Source organism: Rhodamnia argentea, chromosome 6 (assembly GCF_020921035.1).
Source record: "Rhodamnia argentea isolate NSW1041297 chromosome 6, ASM2092103v1, whole genome shotgun sequence".
In the NCBI taxonomy this organism is placed as follows: Eukaryota; Viridiplantae; Streptophyta; class Magnoliopsida; order Myrtales; family Myrtaceae; genus Rhodamnia; species Rhodamnia argentea.
This window is the reverse complement of record NC_063155.1, coordinates 26,452,189-26,471,042: the sequence shown is the minus strand read 5'-3', so window position 1 is coordinate 26,471,042 and position 18,854 is coordinate 26,452,189. Positions and strand designations below refer to the sequence as shown.

General features: G+C 39.0%; 3 protein-coding genes across 4 annotated transcripts; 2 read left to right on the top strand and 1 right to left on the bottom strand.

The window, feature by feature from the left end:
* Positions 1 to 949: 949 nt before the first annotated feature.
* On the top strand, positions 950 to 3,790 carry LOC115728173 (cytochrome b5). Its single transcript, XM_030658510.2, has 3 exons — positions 950 to 1,187; positions 3,046 to 3,112; positions 3,245 to 3,790. The coding sequence occupies exons 1-3, from the start codon at positions 1,101 to 1,103 to the stop codon at positions 3,493 to 3,495; spliced, it is 405 nt and encodes a 134-aa protein (XP_030514370.1). The 5' UTR covers positions 950 to 1,100; the 3' UTR covers positions 3,496 to 3,790.
* Positions 3,791 to 5,068: 1,278 nt separating this feature from the next.
* LOC115727924 (fructokinase-like 2, chloroplastic) lies at positions 5,069 to 9,507 on the top strand. Of its 2 annotated transcripts, XM_048280321.1 has the most exons (6): positions 5,069 to 5,263; positions 6,099 to 6,418; positions 6,522 to 6,923; positions 7,110 to 7,156; positions 7,782 to 8,253; positions 9,190 to 9,507. In XM_048280321.1, exons 1-6 carry the CDS (start codon positions 5,220 to 5,222, stop codon positions 9,414 to 9,416), a joined length of 1,512 nt encoding a protein of 503 aa, XP_048136278.1. In that variant the 5' UTR covers positions 5,069 to 5,219; the 3' UTR covers positions 9,417 to 9,507. The 2 variants fall into 2 exon arrangements, with proteins under 2 accessions (XP_048136278.1, XP_030514104.1); XM_030658244.2 differs by having other exon boundaries at positions 5,070 to 5,263; positions 6,522 to 7,156.
* A 244-nt stretch (positions 9,508 to 9,751) lies between these two features.
* LOC115727487 (probable 6-phosphogluconolactonase 1) lies at positions 9,752 to 13,776 on the bottom strand. Its single transcript, XM_030657711.2, has 4 exons — positions 13,648 to 13,776; positions 12,519 to 12,695; positions 12,301 to 12,436; positions 9,752 to 10,458 (listed from the first exon to the last, which is right to left on the bottom strand). Exons 2-4 carry the CDS (start codon positions 12,692 to 12,694, stop codon positions 9,964 to 9,966), a joined length of 807 nt encoding a protein of 268 aa, XP_030513571.1. The 5' UTR covers position 12,695; positions 13,648 to 13,776; the 3' UTR covers positions 9,752 to 9,963.
* Between the last annotated feature and the right edge of the window lie 5,078 nt (positions 13,777 to 18,854).

Sequence of the window (18,854 nt, the reverse complement as noted above, 5' to 3'; positions counted from 1 at the left end):
AATCTAGTCTTTTGTACTCGAACTTTGCAATTAGCTAATGAAGTCTTTTTCTGACCCCAAAAAAAAAAAACAAATCCCGAAATGACTTTTAAAGAGCTTCGCAGGGAAACCATCGCACATTGGAAATGCAAATGATTCGTTGTATCAAGTTTTTATTACCGAAATCAAGTAGGCATTTAACTCTTTATTTATGGAACTTCCAGAAACCGAAGAAACTACCCTTAGATGTCATTATCTTTTGAGGATGTTCTTAATTGGCTTTCTAATATATATCACTAAGGTGACTGCTTTAGGAAATCCCTGGCTGCCCTCTAAGTCAAACCTTCTTCTTCTTCTTAGGAGGTTGTCAAAGTTGGCAAGGCAGTTGGGAATTTACGGCTTAACAACGATAAGATTTCGAAAACATATCAAAGTAATTGGTTAATCCAAAAACATAATATTTCGGGTTCAATTTCCTCCTCGGATTTGCAACTAGATGATGCTCATGATAGTGAAACTTACGATCATTGGCATCATCCAGTTGTGATGCGTAGAAAAGTAATTTTATAATGCATGTTCACTTTCGTCTTATTGAAACTGAATGCGAAACCGTTTGTTCTAAAAGTTAAAAATATTACGATACATTGTACATTATGTTAAAAGTTTTACACCCTTCTCTCATGTGAAAACCGATTTGATCACGTAGGCCTTAAGCAAATGAATCTAAAGCGTGTGGTTGAGACGAGTTGTACATAAGGAAACAAGTTCATTTTCGATTTTGCCGAAGAAAACGACTATATTGGATTAGATTTTTTTTTTTCAAATTATTGGATTATTATTTTTTTTTTGTTTGGCAAATATTGGATTAGTTTTTTTTACTCTAAATTAGTTGGTGGGGTTCGTTTTCAGGCTTGTAGCCCAAAATTAAGTAGAATTCATAACCAAGGTCAAGTTCAGGGCTCAAGCCCAATGGTCTATCTACACCAGAAAAGGAGGAGGATGAAAACATATGTCAGAGGCGGCGAAAGTTTACACCAGAATAGTCTGCGCCTCCGAAAGAATTCCTGCCGCCGTCGTTGGGTTGACCGGGCAGCGGAGGAGCCGTCGTCGCCGGTGGCCAAATGCCGACCATCACGAAGATGTACTCGATGCAAGAAGCATCGCAGCACAACACCAAAGAAGACTGCTGGATTGTCATCGACGGCAAGGTCGTCCCTTCCTCCGTCCTTCTTCTTCTGGGATTTTGGGCTATGACCCAGATTCTGCTTCACGGCCTTTGTTTCTGTTCGATATGATTTTGGCTTATCACTTGTATTTGTGTCCGCTGTTCTAGCTTAGGTTATAGTGCTCATATTTGATTGTTTAGTGGAGTCAATGTCCTGTCCATATGTTCTGTGATTGGAAGCTTTTATGTCTTAACGCCCTTTTGATGGCTGATCCATTTTTCCTAAGTTCAGTGGCCTGAAGCCATCCAGTTTCATTATGGTGGCTATAAATTGATCAAACTTGAAGCACTTTCCAATAAATACTTGAAAGAACAAATTCAAGTAATGAATGTTATACGGCAAATGAGCCGAAAGATGTCCCTTTGTCCTTCCTATCAAAAATGAAAATCTTTCTGAAAAGAAAAAAAAAGGCCAGCTACCCGCAGTTATAGTCGAGGAAAAATGGAGAGGGATTTACTAAAAATATTATGATCCCTATACGGTTGCATGTTATTTCATGGATTTATGCAATCCTAGTTTTGAAGTTTCGGTCATCTTGCGTAAATGATGTTGCGCACATGCGCTTGTGACTTTAGCAGCAATTTGAGATCATCAAGTTCATTGAGTTTTGCTATTGTTTGTAGGTTAGCTAAGAATCAATTAACTGTCACTGGAGGTGTCGAGTTTGGTTATAACAAATGGGGGAGTTGGGTTCCGATTTTGTGAATTATATGGGCTACACAATGTTATATGTAGTGTTCGTGGTTTTGGCTTCAAGATGCTGCTCGTTGGATCCTAAGATCAGTTGAAGTTAGCTTTTTGAGTAAGTTTAATCTCTAGCCGTAATTGAGGAGTTTTAGTCTTGACAAATGACAGACACAAATACATGCTATAGACTGATGGTATGCACCAGCAAACAATGTGTGTGACCCCCTTCCACCTTTTGGCTTCTTTAGTTGGAGTTGCGTCTTAGGTTTTTTTCTTCGTAGCAGTTAAAATGGAAAAATATAGAACAAGGTGTTGTCTTCTTTCAGGCTTAAAAATTCTTTGTCGTTCACAGCAATGTCAAAGCTAGCTGCTTGGCATTGGCTTGGGTGATGTGAAGTAAAAGGGAACCTTGTTCTGAAATGCTATGGATTACTTTCAATGAGTTAGTAATGAAAATGCTACTCTCAGGTTGATTTTGGAGGGACGACATGTCAGGGGAGAGGATGAAGTTCTAGCTACACCCTTCCAAATATCTTTTATGTTTAAGGACTTAGTTATGTCCATTTAACCAAAGAAAAGATACATGCTCTGAGTTGGAGCACAGCTTTGATGTTGGATTATGTTGTTTTTTTGATAAATTCATTGCTTGCAATACGAAATTCTAGTGGTCTTTATACTGATGAATGCTATTGCTTATAAATTTGAGGTAAGGACAAGGAGTATGTATGTGTGTGAAGGAGAGAGTAGATGGTAGTATCTGGATTGGCGAAGAGACTGATAGAAGTGGAGAAAGTGGATGAGGGAAACCACCTTCATTTGATCCTCCAATTGGATTTTATTAATACTAATAAATTTGTATTCTTTGGACGGAAGTATGTGGAATTCATGGACTTAACGGAAGGTGGTTGTGAGTTTTTAATTGATATAAGTTTTGTAACTCCAGAACTCTATGACAGGGTCAATGCTATAGAATGGAATGCTCCTTTTAGCATCGTTTCCCTCTTGCCACTTCCTAAACAACAGTGTTGTGCAAAATATTTGGAGAAAAATAGTACTGACTAACGCAAGTACCAGAAAGAAATTAAAGAACAAATAAGAGTAACTATGGCATGTGCATGACTACGCTCTAACTAGTTGTGTTTCTTCTGCACAGGTCTATGATGTGTCATCATACATGGACGAGCATCCTGGCGGGGATGATGTTATCCTTGAGACAACTGGTAATATACTTCACCTTGTTGATAGTACTTAATGAAGTTTGATCGCATTGAGGACAATTCATTTAAGATAAATCTCATGATATTGGTTATAATCTATCATGTGTCCATGTCTTTCCTTTAATCTTAATTAAGGAAAAGATGCTACCGATGAGTTTGAAGACGCTGGCCATAGCGAAGAAGCAAAGGAGCTGTTGCGGACCTTTTGCATCGGTGAGCTTGACACATCTTCCCCAGCCATCCCGGAGCTCGAAATATTCTCAAAGAATGAAGGAACAGACTATTCTCAGAAGCTCGTGGCCCTGACAAAACAATACTGGGCTGTTCCTGTTGCTGTTGCTTGCATCTCGGTGATTGTTGGCTTCTTATATTTGCGTAAGAAGTGATCGAGTCTGTTTTTGGCATAACGTCCCCTTTAAAATGAAATTTTTGTAACAATTTTTTGAGTCATGTGACAATGGTTCAGAGAAAGCGTTTATATATGTTGGGTTCAGATTTGGATAGAAGTCGCCAAGATTGTTGAGAGGGAATTTTTCCTGTTGCAAGTCATTAGACATTTTGTTTTTTGCTATTTTCGAACGGCATCATATAGTCTCAAACACTAGTGTGAATTAGAGAATTCATTTGGTGGGGTGGTATGTTGGGTTATTTTGTTAGGATTGTGTTTAAGCTTTCCAAGGACGTGCTTTAGTATCCGTTTATTCCACCGGAAGTGAGCCTAGCACGACACATTTTTACCATTCATTGTGCGAGAGGTTCTAACCATTCTGCTGTTACTGCTGGTTTCGTCTTTTGTAATTTTGTAAACTTCCTAGCTGATCAATGAATTAGCTAAACAAGTCGGTTCTGGTTGATTAAATGATGAGCCATTATGAGCCTATAATCAGGGCGAATGTAATGGAAGCTGCATGATCTATATGATTTTTGTTTTTGATCTAGGACTGAAGAGTCGTCTTGTTCCAAGAAATGCATTTACAGCCATGCACATCCAGAATCTCGCTCACGCTCGATGCCTAGACGTTGTTGTCTCCGGAGCTCATATACTTTCAGGATCTGAACTGCTAAACAGGGGTCATTTTGGTCCAAATCTTTGGATAAATGCGAGTCCTCATATCCATAAACATCATCGTATCAGTCAGTAATGATCTGCAAATTGATGTTCCCTACCTCCATCTGAATGCTGCATTATTGTCGCTTATGATAGATGAAAAAACGAATAGGTATCGAAAGGAGACAGGAAGGCTAGAATGCCAACCCGCGTTTTGATTGCTAGGTGCGTCGATGCCGGATTTTCATGTAAACTATAAACTTATTTTGGTATGGTTTTTTGGTTCATAAATCTCACCCATACCTAACGGATCTCATACCATAGGAATTATCGAGGATTATCAAACCAATTCTTAAAATCGAAACAGTCAAACATCATCGAAAAGACTAGCTTCGAAAAGCCAAAAACTTAGTCAAACATCATCGAAAAGACTAGCTTCGAAAAGCTAAAAACTTAGCTAAAACAAGCAAAGGGCACGCTGCAATTTGTAAATCAAGTGGTCATGTTTGACAGTGAACATTGCAAGGACATGCTGCACGTATGGTCAAAGCATATGATAGAAAGTTATCAAATTTTAAAATCGCGAATTTGATGTAACGTTACATTGAAAATGGTCTCATCTTCTCTTCAATGTCTTTGTTGGCAAAATGTCCTACCTCCGCCTCCGCCTCCGCCGCCTAACTGGTGGCAGTGAAGATGAAAATTCTTGGCCGCGAGTTGCCCTTTTCCTTAGCTAAAACTAAAAGGTAACCAAGAGAAAAAAAAAACAACCAAGAGAAAAAAAAGGAAAGATAAGAGTAAAAACTTAAAAGCAGCAATCCACCAGTGAAAAAAACAAAAAGGGACTACAAAAGAAGAAGAAGAAGAAGAAGAAGAATAAACGGTAATAAAAGAACCTCCCTCCTGCTGATTATCCGTAAGCGCCCTCGGTTCTTAAACCCGAGCAGGTGCTGGAAGATAAACCCCTCCAGGGCCTCCACCAAAGAGTCTCTCTATCTTTGCCTCCGTCTGCTCCCTGCTCCGTAGTCGATTCGTGGGTCCCAGTTCGCCGATTCGATCTCAATGATGGCCTCTCTCTCCTTCACTCACCTGTCTTCATTGCCCAGGTTCGCTTCTTCTCTTTCTGGCTCATCTGAATTCCTCCTCTGCCTTGGAGTGAAAAGATAATCCCTTTACTTGCTTCCAGTCCCTGCTCACTTTGAGCCTTTTTTCTTTTCTTTTTCTTGTGATTTGAAACCACTCATTTACTTTTCGCGGGTGCATTTGATTACTCGCGGTCGACTTCTCATTTTGCTCGTGCGCTTGTTCAGTGATTGTTTTGTTTTGAAAATTTTGTCTGACTGGGCATTCGAGGTGAGACTAGTCAATCTTCTTGTTGAATTTTAGAAGTCTGCGGGAAGAACATGTCTTGCTTGTGTTTTGATTACTGATGCTGGGTGACCCACTTGACTGTTCATATTGAAAAACTCGCTTTCTTTTAAGACATATAGTTGTCACGGAACTGCGGCTGCTGTTCGGAGTTCGATTCAGTGGTTGGCTGTGTTTTTTGCGGCTGGTTCTGCAACTTTGTTTCCAATCTCCAGTGGTTCTTTGTTTTTCTTGCCTTCCCTTGGTTTTGGGGTGGGAATGCATTGTCGTTTTAACAAATGAAGGCTTGAAACCATTAACGTGGGTTTGGGATTGATTATTGTGCGAGAGAAGAAAATGACGGTCAAAGTCTTTCAGCAACTATGGGTGAAATGATCAATTTGATGTCATACTATAGGTGAGATGACCTAGCCCCGTTTAACGTTTTCTTGCGAGAAGCATCACCTCAATCAGAAATTTATTTGCTTTTGCCTAATTTTATATGAGGTTGGTTTTGGGTCACTCCACCAGTATAATTATGAACTCGGCAGATGTGATTTTTGTTTTTCTGAGGCATGAACTCCGCAATTGCAGATGGCATAACAATTGCCCTGTCTATTCGACCCAGATCTTGGTGCTCTGTCAAGATGTTAAATCACAAAACAAATGGGGTCTTGCGGCTGTGTCTAAAACAAAACTTGTGGAGCCTTCAGCTGCAGAGCAAATTGAAGATAAGGCTGTTACTAAAAGGAGGACATCAAAAATTTCTAAGCAAGCTACTACTCTTACTAGAAAGAAAGCTGTTGTAGATACCCCGGAGGAGTCCTCTGAATTGATTTCTAGTGAGGAAGAAATGACCGTATCCGAAGGACTGGAAGATTCCAACAAGAAACAGCGAAGGACTCGTAAGAAAGGTAGTGCCTTGGAGTTTACTGCTAGTTTGGTGCTTATCTTAAGTCGTGGTCATTTCTAATATTTACGGCCAGGAGGCATGCATCTGATTTGAATATTTTGCAGCTGCATCCTCTCTTACAACGACCAAGGAAGAGAAAACCAAGAAGGTGAGGAGGCGGAGAAAGAGTACTCTGGAAGTTGCTGAGGACAAAACTAGTGAAACTGAATTGTTGGATAGTGAGGACTCCACATTATTTGCAATTTCAGATCAAGAGAGCGACGAGGACCTAGATCTGGGAAAAGACAAGGGAGAGGATATTAGCTATACGTATGGCTGGCCTCCTCTTGTTTGTTGCTTTGGAGCTGCGCAGCATGCTTTTGTACCATCAGGAAGGCCAGCGAACAGGCTTGTAGATTATGAAATTCACGAAAGGATGGGAGATGCTTTATGGGCACCAGAGAAATATGTAAGGGCTCCAGGAGGGTCAGTTGGAAGTGTGGCTATTGCCCTTGCAAGCTTGGGAGGTAAGGTTGCTTTAATGGGTAAACTTGGGGATGATGACTATGGCCAGGCCATGCTTTATTATTTGAACATCAACAATGTCCAAACCCGATGTCTTCGCATTGATAGCAAGAGGCGATCAGCTGTATCATTGATGAAGATTGGTAAAAGGGGCCGATTGAGAATGACTTCTGCTCGACCTTGTGCAGAAGATTCTTTATTGAAGTCTGACATCAATGTTGATGTGCTGAAGGAGGTAATCTATCCTGCTGCTTTGAGAAAGCCCTTGAGAATATTAAACCAGAGGTCCAGAGTGATATACATTACTAAGCCGTAGAGGGTAAATTTATTGTTTAACATCTTTACAAAACTTAAGGTTTAAGCATGTATCTTTCTGCTGGTAGTGCTGATGTATAAGTGTTTTGGTTCAATGGCTAGTGGATCTCTAAAAAATCATGAAATTCAGTGACCTAACGGCAATGAGCGATAATTAGAATGGACATCATGACTTCCTTAATAAAATCGTAAGACAGTTGCGGTAAGTGTGGAAACTACACATGCATATCAGGAACCTGGTGGACTTTACTCCACTATCCCTTTTTGTTGTCACCTTTGCCCCTAAATTATTTACCTGAATGCCTCAAATTGGGTCGTACATCTGATGTACCATCATACAATGGTTTATTTTTGGTGTGGGATCTGCTTGTTATAAATGCAGTCTTCTACTTGAAGTGCATATTGACGGCACTTCTTCCACCATAGTTTGAGCTTGGAGCAGCTTTGAAGCTCGCATTGTTGCTTATTATGTCATTTGAATAATTGATTCTTCATTATGTTGTGTATCCCTGATGTCCTTTAACATATTATGGAATTTGATGCAGGCAAATATGCTATATATCAACACTCATTCATTGCTTGAGCATAACATGAGATCAACGGCATTGCAAGCCATCAAGATCTCAAAGAGATTCGGAGGGCTTGTATTTTATGATGTCAATCTTCCTTTGCCTCTTTGGCATTCTGATGAGGAAACCAAATTGTTCATTCAGCAAGTGTGGGAGCTAGCAGATTTTATTGAGGTCACCAAGCAGGAACTTGAGTTTCTATGTGGGATCATGCCATCTGAGGAATTTGACACCAAAAATAACTCGAAATCTAAATTTATTCATTATGAACCAGACATAATTGCACCTCTCTGGCACGAGAATCTTAAGGTCTTGTTTGTGACGAATGGAACTTCCAAGATTCACTACTACACAAAGGAGCACAATGGTGCTGTCCATGGGATGGAGGATCCTCCCATCACCCCCTTCTCTCGTGATATGTCGGCGTCTGGGGATGGCATTGTTGCAGGTATGAACTTGTTAAGATGCAATACTCATATCTACTATAATTGGGCCTGTTTGTTAGACCAAGAAAAACAAGTTCCACTTTCTCTCTTTGAGTGTTTAGTTTTTGTGAATGGCCTTGCATAGGATGTTCCTTCGGGATACTTCATGATTGAAAATATTGTTGCTTCAGGATGCCCCAAAGAAAATATTGGTTCCATATGCTATTCTCATGTACTGCTGGCATATTATTCTGGGGCTGATCTCTCCAATGTCTCACAATCATATTTCTTTTGCTTGTTCAATGCTCTTTCAAATATCTGATTATAGTGGAGGCTAGACAGATGAAGCACATATTGCAGATGGTATGCCGTGCTTTTCACGCAGTGTCTCATAGTGGGGTCAAATAGCTAATCAGACCTCATAGTGCCACAATTTGTGCGTTTTTCTTTTTTTCAGTTCATCACAACCATAGTATACCCGTACTTGTTAAGATATTTCATTACTCCATATGCATAATTTGATCAGTTTTTAGCTTCTTCCTCGAAATTTCACCATGCATTAACCTTAACTTCATTGACACTCTTATTCTCATTTAACTGGTGCTCTTTCTCTTTTTCATGATTGTATGTTATCATCAGTCGTCATTGCTCCTCATCATTGTTCAAGTTCTTAAATCTCTCTCAATTCCTTTGGCCATTCCTCTGGACATCCTATACCTAAATTTGATGAGCAATCGCTAATTTGTTCAAGACCCAAAGAAAGTTTGATGCTTGAAAAGGCAATTCAGAACAGTTCACAACAGGATTGCTTCTTTTCTCCTGGATATTAACGCTGTGATTTGCTACGTCTCGCATTGTCAACATGATGGAAAACGAACCTTTTCTTACCAAGCTCTGCGTTGTCGGCATGATGAAATGGCACTCTGCTTTACCAAGTTCTCTTTTGCCCATGTTTGAAGGTCTCATGAGGATGCTGACAGTTCAGCCTGACCTCCGCACAGACACAGACTACTTAGAGCACTCGATCAAGTATGCCATTGACTGCGGAGTCATCGATCAATGGGCGGTTGCACGCACACGTGGCTTCCCTCCTAGAGATGATGAGGAAGAAGAGGTGTCGCCTGATATTAACGGCATTAGATCCATAGCAGAGAGGGAGTATCGGACGATGCAGCTTGCAAGTTAATCCCAACATTCTCGATGATCATTTTTGCTTTCAACTAGCCAGCATTTTCTTCCCTGTAAAGTCATTCTTTTTCCCTTGTTCCCTCCCTTCACAAATTTTCTCCATTTGCTTCTTGCCTTCTTTCACATTCACAGTCGAAAGTTTAGGCACAGTGTAAAACGTTATTTCCCTTTTTAGGACTTCTTGTGACTGGTATTCTATTACTTGGTGAAAGCCATCTGAGAATTCAACCGGAAGCTTTGATTATTGCAACTTCACTGGTGTAAATAGGCAGAAAAGAAACACATATCAAATTGTTTTGTCTGTTGGAACTTTTCAAGCATTTTTCTTCACTATTGATCCTCCGACCTCATCAAAATCTTCTTATAAAAGGGATTAACCATAGTTCTCCACCATCCGACAAAAGAGGACGACAATTCAAAAATGGAGAACCAAACCAGATCTATATAGTTCGAATATTTGTTTCACTTTCTAAATGTGAGAAGGGCGGGGGCATAAACAAAATCCACAGGTGTTCCATCCCTCTGCAGTGCACGAAACATAGACATCAGGACTTATAAAATTGATCGCCGTCGAGCTTTGAGGCAGCTCCCTTGTCCAAAAACCACACTAACTTCCCCGTCGTCGGCTGAACCATTCTAGCGGGCAGTTTTGGGCAGTCAGGTTCCACGTCGTCGATTGCCAAGTGCACGGCCTCCGACTTGGCTTCACCAGCCACGACCACAGCCACGTTGGAAGCAGAGTTGATGGCCGGTAATGTGAACGTGATCCTCTCTGGTGGAGGCTTCGGCGAATCGGTTAAGAAGGTGACCCACTCGCTTTTCTCGTTCAGCACTGCATGGTTAGGGAATAGTGAGGCAACATGTCCATCAGGACCCATCCCTAGGAGGATGAGGTCAAACTTGGGACAGTCGCTAACCTCGGAGACACTGACCATGCGAGTTTTCACTAGTTGCCTGATCACAAACTCGTACTCACTTGCAGCCTCCTCTGCAGAAACCGCATCATTGATGGAGTGCACATGACTCGGGATAATGGGAACCTGCCAAAGTAAAAATAAGATGAAATCGAGAAAGCAATGTATGAATCCTTTGCTGAATGAGTTTAACTAGCATGAGGAGACTTCCTGTTTGAACTAGATGGGCATCTGATGCCTATCAGTCCATGTTCATCTGATCCTTTATCTGTCCTTCCTAGTCATACCGCAATGATAACGACACTGAAACTATCAAGATACTCCATTCATGTCCGAAAATGCTCAAAATGAACAGGAAAATAAAACTAATTCCCTGTGATTTTCAGGCTATTAGAAGCTCACAGAAAATAATTACAATTAGTGATTTGATTGCTAGTTCAATTGGCTCGTTCCGACAACTTTTTCAAATAACGGTAACTTTTGCAAAAAAATCTCTTATAATATTGAATCGTTGCAACACAGGCAGCTAGCTCATGTAGAAGGTAATTAGTGGCATCAAAAGGCAGCCAAGTTGCTGCACCATGTCACAAGTTCTGATGAATCTTAGCATAAAGGAATGGATAGATGTTTCAAGCAAGATAAAGGACAACTAAGGCAAGCTAATATAGAACGAATTTAATCCTGTCATCTTTTTGTTGAATTTCTGTTTTAGGTGCATGTTATATCTGCTCAACTCTTATATATGTTTTGCATCTGTTAGGGCACATAGAAGACTGGAAGAGGAAAGATGGAAAAACTGCAGACAAGAATGGAAAACTTCCAGCTCAGTAGCTAGTTATCGATGGAATTGAGCATACTATGTTATCATCTCTATCAGATGTATGAATTTTGATGAGGACATTTAATTTGAAAAGTCCATAGTTCTCCCTATAACTTCCCTGCATGCGGTATGCTAACAAAACCACATATTTTGAATTACACAAGGAATTGAGGAGCAAAAGACACCACACATTTGTAATGTCTTAGAAGTAGCACGGAACAGTTAAGTTAAATTCGCATTTATTGGTTAATGACTACATATCACAAGCTATAGATCGAAGTAGGTGGAAACAAGTTCGTTGTTGTCTTAGTTTATGGTGATTCAATGATTATCTGCCGACATGGAAAATACTTCCTTCAGAATGGTTAAGAAGATGATGTAAATTAGGTAGAGTGGGACCCACTGGAGACTTGCACATATTTGTCAATCTACCGAAAAAGGGTTTAAGCACTTAGGAAAGCAACTGAAAGGACAACCCTAAAACTTCGCCGAGAACAGGGTGAAAGTCAGATACGAATGCGGAATATGTCCAATACATGCTAGGATCTTCGTGTTGGCCTATTAACTGAAGCACAAGACAAACTAAAGGCTGGGGAACGACTCTTCCAATGAATTGGCTCATGCACTAGGTGAACCACCCAGATTCAGAAGTTATACAAGGGAAGATATTTTTCCTGAAACAAGAAAATGAAGAGCTAATGCTTGATGGTTAAGCTCTATTTGATGGAACTTAGTCCAATCATGCTGTTATCGTCAATTTTGGGTCCATACAGCCAGGAACAGCTCAATGAAAAAGTCTATCTGGTGAACAGATGACAATAAAGCATTCAAATTGAATACGAAACTGAGCATATACGGAGAATGTGCAGTGACCTTTCAGCTACATCAAGAGTCTCGAATATCATTGTGGAATCAGTCCAAATAATAAATGCAGACGTCAGTGGGAGGAGCTCCGCAAAAGATGAGGCTTATCTACATGCTAAGGAAAGAGGTGATATCCCAGGTCGGGAAGGGCTTGGGAATGTGAGGTAGTTAGTTCCCAAAAGAAGACTAACCTAACACATTCTCCATCACTGCCACAACAAATGCCAACTAAAAAGGACATATTTTGATGGACGATACATTATGAGTCTAAAAAAGATGCATACTTTGGACAAGAGGCCGTCCTTCGCTAACTTATAGTTGCTATCAGTGTGGTTCTTTGCTACCACACGCTCATCGGCCCAGAAAATATACCATTTTGCCCAATCCACTGTCCTATTATAAGGTGCTTCGCAGAGCTTCCTGCAATGAGAGAAAAAATTTAAACAGAGAGCTGAAACTGTCCATCTTACAAAGCAAGTAAAGGGAATGCAAGCATTAATACCCCATTAAGCCAATGAGAGAACCACCAGATAAGGCGATTGAGAAAACGCCTCGCTCTTTCACCGAAGCCTCAGATAATTCAGCAATGTAGTCTGCCAAGTCGGTGCTCAGCTCATCCAAACTTTCATGGATCCTCAATTTTCCTCTATCTTTATGAACCACCTCAGAGAGAGCCATTCTATATGCAAGTCCAATTACACAAAAAACCAGTACTTAGATGACAAAGAAAGATGAAATGCTAATTCTAGAGGAGAAACAATAAGAAGGTCTTCGCAATAAGCTAACTGGAAACGAAAAATACCGGCAGGTGGCAACGGCCAATAAGAAAAATTGAAAACGATGGTATCAACTAATCGACCACATGTTTCATAGATCTTGAAATAGCCTGGAAATGAAAGACAGCAGCACCCAGAAAAACTCAGCAACATTTATGCCTCACGGGCATAAATGTACGAAGGACGACAAATTGAAGCATTGCTGCACTGTGTGATCAATCAAGCACAACAAATGTCTGAATCCTTAAACCACAAGCATACTCATAATCCACACAGCAGTTATCTGAAACAAAAAGTCAAAATTAAATCCACCACAGATGGTTTTTCTGTTTCTATAGCCAAAACTCAAAGCAATTAGCCACCATGGAATTAAATAAAATAAAAGCACAAAAAAAAAAAAAAAAGCTTTCGTGAACAACTTGGTGATGGCCCTGACGGGTATTTGTAAAGAGATCAAGAGCAAAGCCACCGGTTCACACATCAACAAACAGGCTTTAGTTCTACTGCAGACACAAAATGTGCCCAGCACCCTGATTCCAGAAAGTCAATCAGAACCCTCCTCTAAGACATTGGCAATAAAACGCCATACACAGCAAAAACGATCGAGAAGAAACACATGCAATCTACCGATTTGCAGACAGATAAACAAAAAGTTATTTTATCCAGAACGAATTGGCCAAAAGAAATCTTTTTTATCTGTGGAAACGAAAGAACAAACGGACAGGCTTACACAGGAGGGGCATGAGGGTGAAAAAGACATTGTCCCAGATGGATATCAACGAAAATTCATGTAATCACGCCATTGATATGCTATATTCAAATGAATTTCACAAGAAATTCAGAGAGAATCCTCACCTTCTGGGTGTCCCACGTGCAGCCACCGATCGTAACGAAACGCAAAACCAACTCTCTCCCCAGAAAGTAAACCGAAGTAAAGATTGGTGAATACAGATGGAGAGACGCCCACAGAGAGAACTTATATATAATGACCCTCGCCCATTTTTCCTCTTTTGCGGGGCCAATGCACTATTCTTTTCCCTTTATTTTTTGGGGTTATACAGAAGAAGAGGGAAACCTCGCTGTCCTAAACCATCAGCGATAACATCTCCGGGATGACAGAGACCCACAAGCACCGGATACATGCATTTTCTCGTTCCTTTCATTGGATCAATTTTGTTCAAATTGCCATATATATAATACCACAATAATTACCCAAATCACCTGAATTTCTGAATAATTCTCCCCTTCTTCTCTTTTCCCCATATTGTGAGATCAGCACAGCCCACCTGTCCATTCTCAGCTGCTGACAAATGTACCAATAGTAGCTTCTGTCTTGCAAGACAAAAGCAGCAAATTTTTTAATCAGTATATTGGTCTTGTATGGTAGTGGGGATCGATCAAAAATTCAGTCTTTCATTCCATTCCATAAGTTATCTGCCCCTGGCTCTGGCACATAAGATCTTCCTCCGCTTTCTATTCATCCCCATGGAAGATAAACAAGAAAATATTCTCTCTCTTTTCAAAATTTAAAAAAAAAAAAACAATTAGTTCCTTTATAATTTCTCTTTTGGTTGTCTCCCCAAAACCAGCTAATGTACACTTCATTATATTATGCCTGTGCGCGGGAGAGATGTGCCTTACGCTTTACCCCACCTCATCTTGATCCCATAATTTCGCCTCCCCTGACACAACTTTTTCTCTATAAATTATTGAAGAGTGATCTGATTTATGGTTTGTTGACGTAAGACTTGCTTATGATCAATTGATTATCGCTCGAGGAATGCACCAACAATCTAGACATCACGTTTAGTCTTAGGTTATAGCTCGCAAATATGATGTGTGTCTCACAAATTTTTATTTCCTTTTGTAAAAAGTCAATGGTTAATTCTATCCTACTCCTTTAAAAGGGTGTCGCATGTACCTTTCAATATAGTACGTTATAATGTTTTTTTTTTACTTTTTTTTTTGTCCAAAACCTTGTATTTTCCAACTGATGATTTATAAAACTACAAGTTGGCCCAATTGGTGTTTCTTTTGTTTAGCTTTTCATACGTAATCCAATTCAAAAACGCATATTTCGTCTTTCGTAAACATCATGAGAATTCGATGTTTGCTCGTATCTAGCAATTTCACAAGACATATATAACCGAAAAAATGGTAAAGAGAGATGGTTTGAAAGCCGTTTATGATACAAAAGTTGTGCGAGTTTATAAGTATTTGGGCCCAATACCCAAAAAAATATCTAACTTTAGCATTTGTAATAATTATATCCAAAACTTTTTTTGTCCCATAAAAAACATCCAACTTATACTTTGGTCGCAATTCTACTATAAACTTTTACTCTTATCCAAATTCTACCGGTTTAGTAACAAAAAATACCGTCAACTTTTGCACATATCCCAATTATATCAAAAAAAAAAATTTGTCTCATAAAAAAATCTTCAACTTTTACTTTTGTCTCAATTTTACCACTGTTAGTTTTCCATCTATAATCATAATCACCATTAATTAATCATACGTGACATTTTCACGTCATTAATGAGTTACACTTCATCAAAGCTGGCATGAAAAAACCTTTGAACTTCTCTTTTGTTGTTTGCTTCTTTGTATGTTGCCGGAAGATACAGAGTCACTCAAGACAACGTGTTTCGTATTCTCTTCGGCACTCAACAACCCAAAGAATAGCTAAACATGGAGATATTGGACGAATAATCTAAAATCTCGGCGTCCAACCTATTGTTTCTAAATTTTGAAGATTCATTAATAAGTCCAATGAGAAAATTCCTGCCACATAGGATTAAGTAACAGTGATTATGGACGAAAAAGTGACAATGGTACAATTGAGATAAAAGCAAAAGCTTAGGATTTTTTATGAGAAAAAAAAAGTTTCGAATATAATTGGAACATATGTTAAAGTTGGGGGATTTTTTGGATATTAGATCGGTAAAATTGGAACAAAAGTAAAAGTTGAGGATTTTTTTATGAAATAAAAAAAGCTTCGATATAATTGTCACAAATGATAAAGTTGGAAGATTTTTTGGGTATTAGACCTAAGTATTTGTAAGCCTTTTTTTTTTTTGGCGCTACTATTGTAATGCTCCAATATTTAAGAGATCTCTTCTCTTTCGCGAAGGAAATGTCAGGGACGATATTCTTGCTTCCCCTATGTCTCTCCTCCAACTTTCCATAGCTGAAAAGGGGTTATGCCATTTTAGTCTGTCTAGGCTGGCTGTTGGTTGCTCGTGTAATCCCAACTTTATGTCACCTCCAAAAGTGTCTTTTGTTTGAGCTGAAGATCTCAACACTAATAATTTCCTTTTAGCTCCCCTAACCTCCACCACCGGGGAGTGTAATCATGGACATACCCAAAAGGAAGTTTGGAATCTCTACTAATCTGGGATTGCCTTATAACTTTTGCGGAAAGGAAAACTGAAAATGGAAACTCCAAATGATGACAAATACAACCCATTTTCTGAAATATTTCTTTTTTCTTTTGTTAGTAAAGAGACAGGAAGAGCGACCAGTACAGTCTCCCGTTTGATCGGTTTTCATAAAGGCCCTACACTAGCTACAAAATGTTCGACTTGATCAATAACTACTCGGTCCTCCTATAAGTGCACGAGCTTCTGTCGTCGTAGCCCCACCAGTATGCCAAAAGCCAATAAGTCTCTCCATATGAGATGGCCAAAAAACAAAATACAAGCTAGCCAGCAATGCGCTCATAAGAAGGATAGAACTTGTGGCCTTATGAAAGACAGTATGACATTTTTACCATTAGATTACCATGTTTTGGAGTGGAATTCTATCAAAGCCTAGCATTTTCATTTTTTTTTTTTTTTGAAAGGGATAATTGATTGTCCCTTCTTGGTTGAAACTGCCCCATGCAATCTTTCATTACTAACGTTGACAAAAGAGTACAAAGCACACACTTCTCATCATGGTCTCAAATGTCACTCCCATGTCTCTATTTCAACTAAGCTTCTGTGCGCAACTTTCAACTTTGGGCATCTCTCTCTAGTTTGGCAATACCCTTTTCCGCATGAAAAGGAGAATCTCCCCCACCCTATCTCAAGCTAAAGGATGAAGGGATGAAGGGTTATAAGCATTATATTGTTAGGGGAAAAGAAGTTTTCGATAACAACTCCCCGTTAGTTTTTTTTTTTTTTTTGGTCCAAACAATTCCCCGTTAGTTGATCAGTTGTTCATTAATGAAACAAGATCATTAAAGCATTTCCATTCTATCTCGACTTGGTTGCTTCTCCGCACCATATTTCGATCTGTCTCTTTTTCGAGCCGAAATTCCTTGGCAAAATCCTCAAACTCCTCAAAGACAAGGGGATATCAATATAATGCCCCATAACTTTTCGCTCTATTCATTTACTAAACGACTCGATGAGATCGGTAATATAAACCACCGATCAAAAAGCCCGCGTGAATCTCACTTATTTAAACATCCGATCTAATCTCTTGTTTGATGCCTTCCTTGAGAAACGAGTGTGGGGTCATACATCCTGGTGATACCGAGCAACTAAAAGCAAAAAGAAAAACATTTCTCGTAATAATTGTTGTGTCGTGTCACATATTCTATGCCACGCAACTGTCTTCAGCTGAGAGAAAGCAAACATCTCCATATCTGATAGAGCCATGTCCATTAGACCAGCAGTTCCTGTCTTTTTACTGACCATGGGAAAGCTCCAAAACAGCTTTCGGAGATGAAAACAACGTTAATGACTTATAATCAACACGAAGGAACGACTTTAGGCCACTGGAAATGATTGGTTGTCAATCCACATATCCTTAAGTAGAAGTCATTATGAAAGGATTAGCGTGTGGGGATCTAACTCCAAAAGCAAAAATCATTCTCTTTCGGTTAAATTATGGGGTCGTCTTTTGAAAAAAGCACATAGGTAACTTCTTTTCTTCACCATAAAAATTTGCTTAGCTTGTGGATCTCATATTCAATTCGACCAAGAGATTCTTTCCCTCTGAGTTCAAGACTGACAACTTCTTCCCTTGATTTGTGATGTCTCTTAATCCTATTGCTAGGCGGTTGTGTAACCTGATGATATAGGTGAGGGTTTAGATGGTAGAGCTTACTAGAGTTAGAAATCTCGTTTTGGAACATCGGGCACTAGGGCTACATTTAGTAGTCAGAAATAAAAGTAGGGATAGTATGAAATTTATTCTGTTCTTTTGAAGGATCCTGTTCAAGACAGGATAAGGCCGAATATAATAGGGATGTAGCTTAGATAAAAATATCTCATGTGGGGGTGGGATAAAGATAGATGATTCTTATGTCCATGGTACAAAGTAATTCTTCTTGAATAACACATTTCTTATTATTAAAAAAATGATTAAGAATAAATAATATCTAAATTATAATATAAAAAAAGAAAATTCACAATAGCAAAACAGAAGAAACGACAATTTCAGTTTATATTAGCAAAACAAATAAATGACAATTTCAGTTTAATATTTATATATTTGAAGATCTTTCTTTTTTATAACTTATACCATATGTTTATAGTATTTATTTGCATTATGCATTTTAGGTGTATTTGTACTTCAAGTATATTAGTATAGTCTGTTATTTAATGAGAACTTAATTAAGGAATGATGAAGGGGGAAAAAAAAGAGGGGGTGGAAATAATTTCAAAAATAAGTAAACGAAAAAAAATGAAGTAAAAGAACTTGATTTTAAATTCAAACTTGAAAATCATCTTTTTAATTTCTCAAAGGACGAGAGGCAAAGAGATTTCTAAAACTCCCCTATCATCTCCTTTTGGTCTTTCTTTGTAGCAGTGGTTCACGTTAAGCTTCATAACTCTTCTATAGCTCTTTGGTTTATCTCGAAGCTCTGCAAAAACGATACAAGAGTAGAAGAGAGGCAAAGTTCCTTCTCCTCCATAACTTTCTGGTTCTTGTTGCAGTTTCATGAAAGCAATGAGAGAGTCTAAACACTATATTTTTCAAAATCGCAACTATGGATGATCATACTTTCTCATTCTTACTAGATTTGGCTTTCGTTACGTGATCTATTTCATTAATTTTGTTATAGTCCG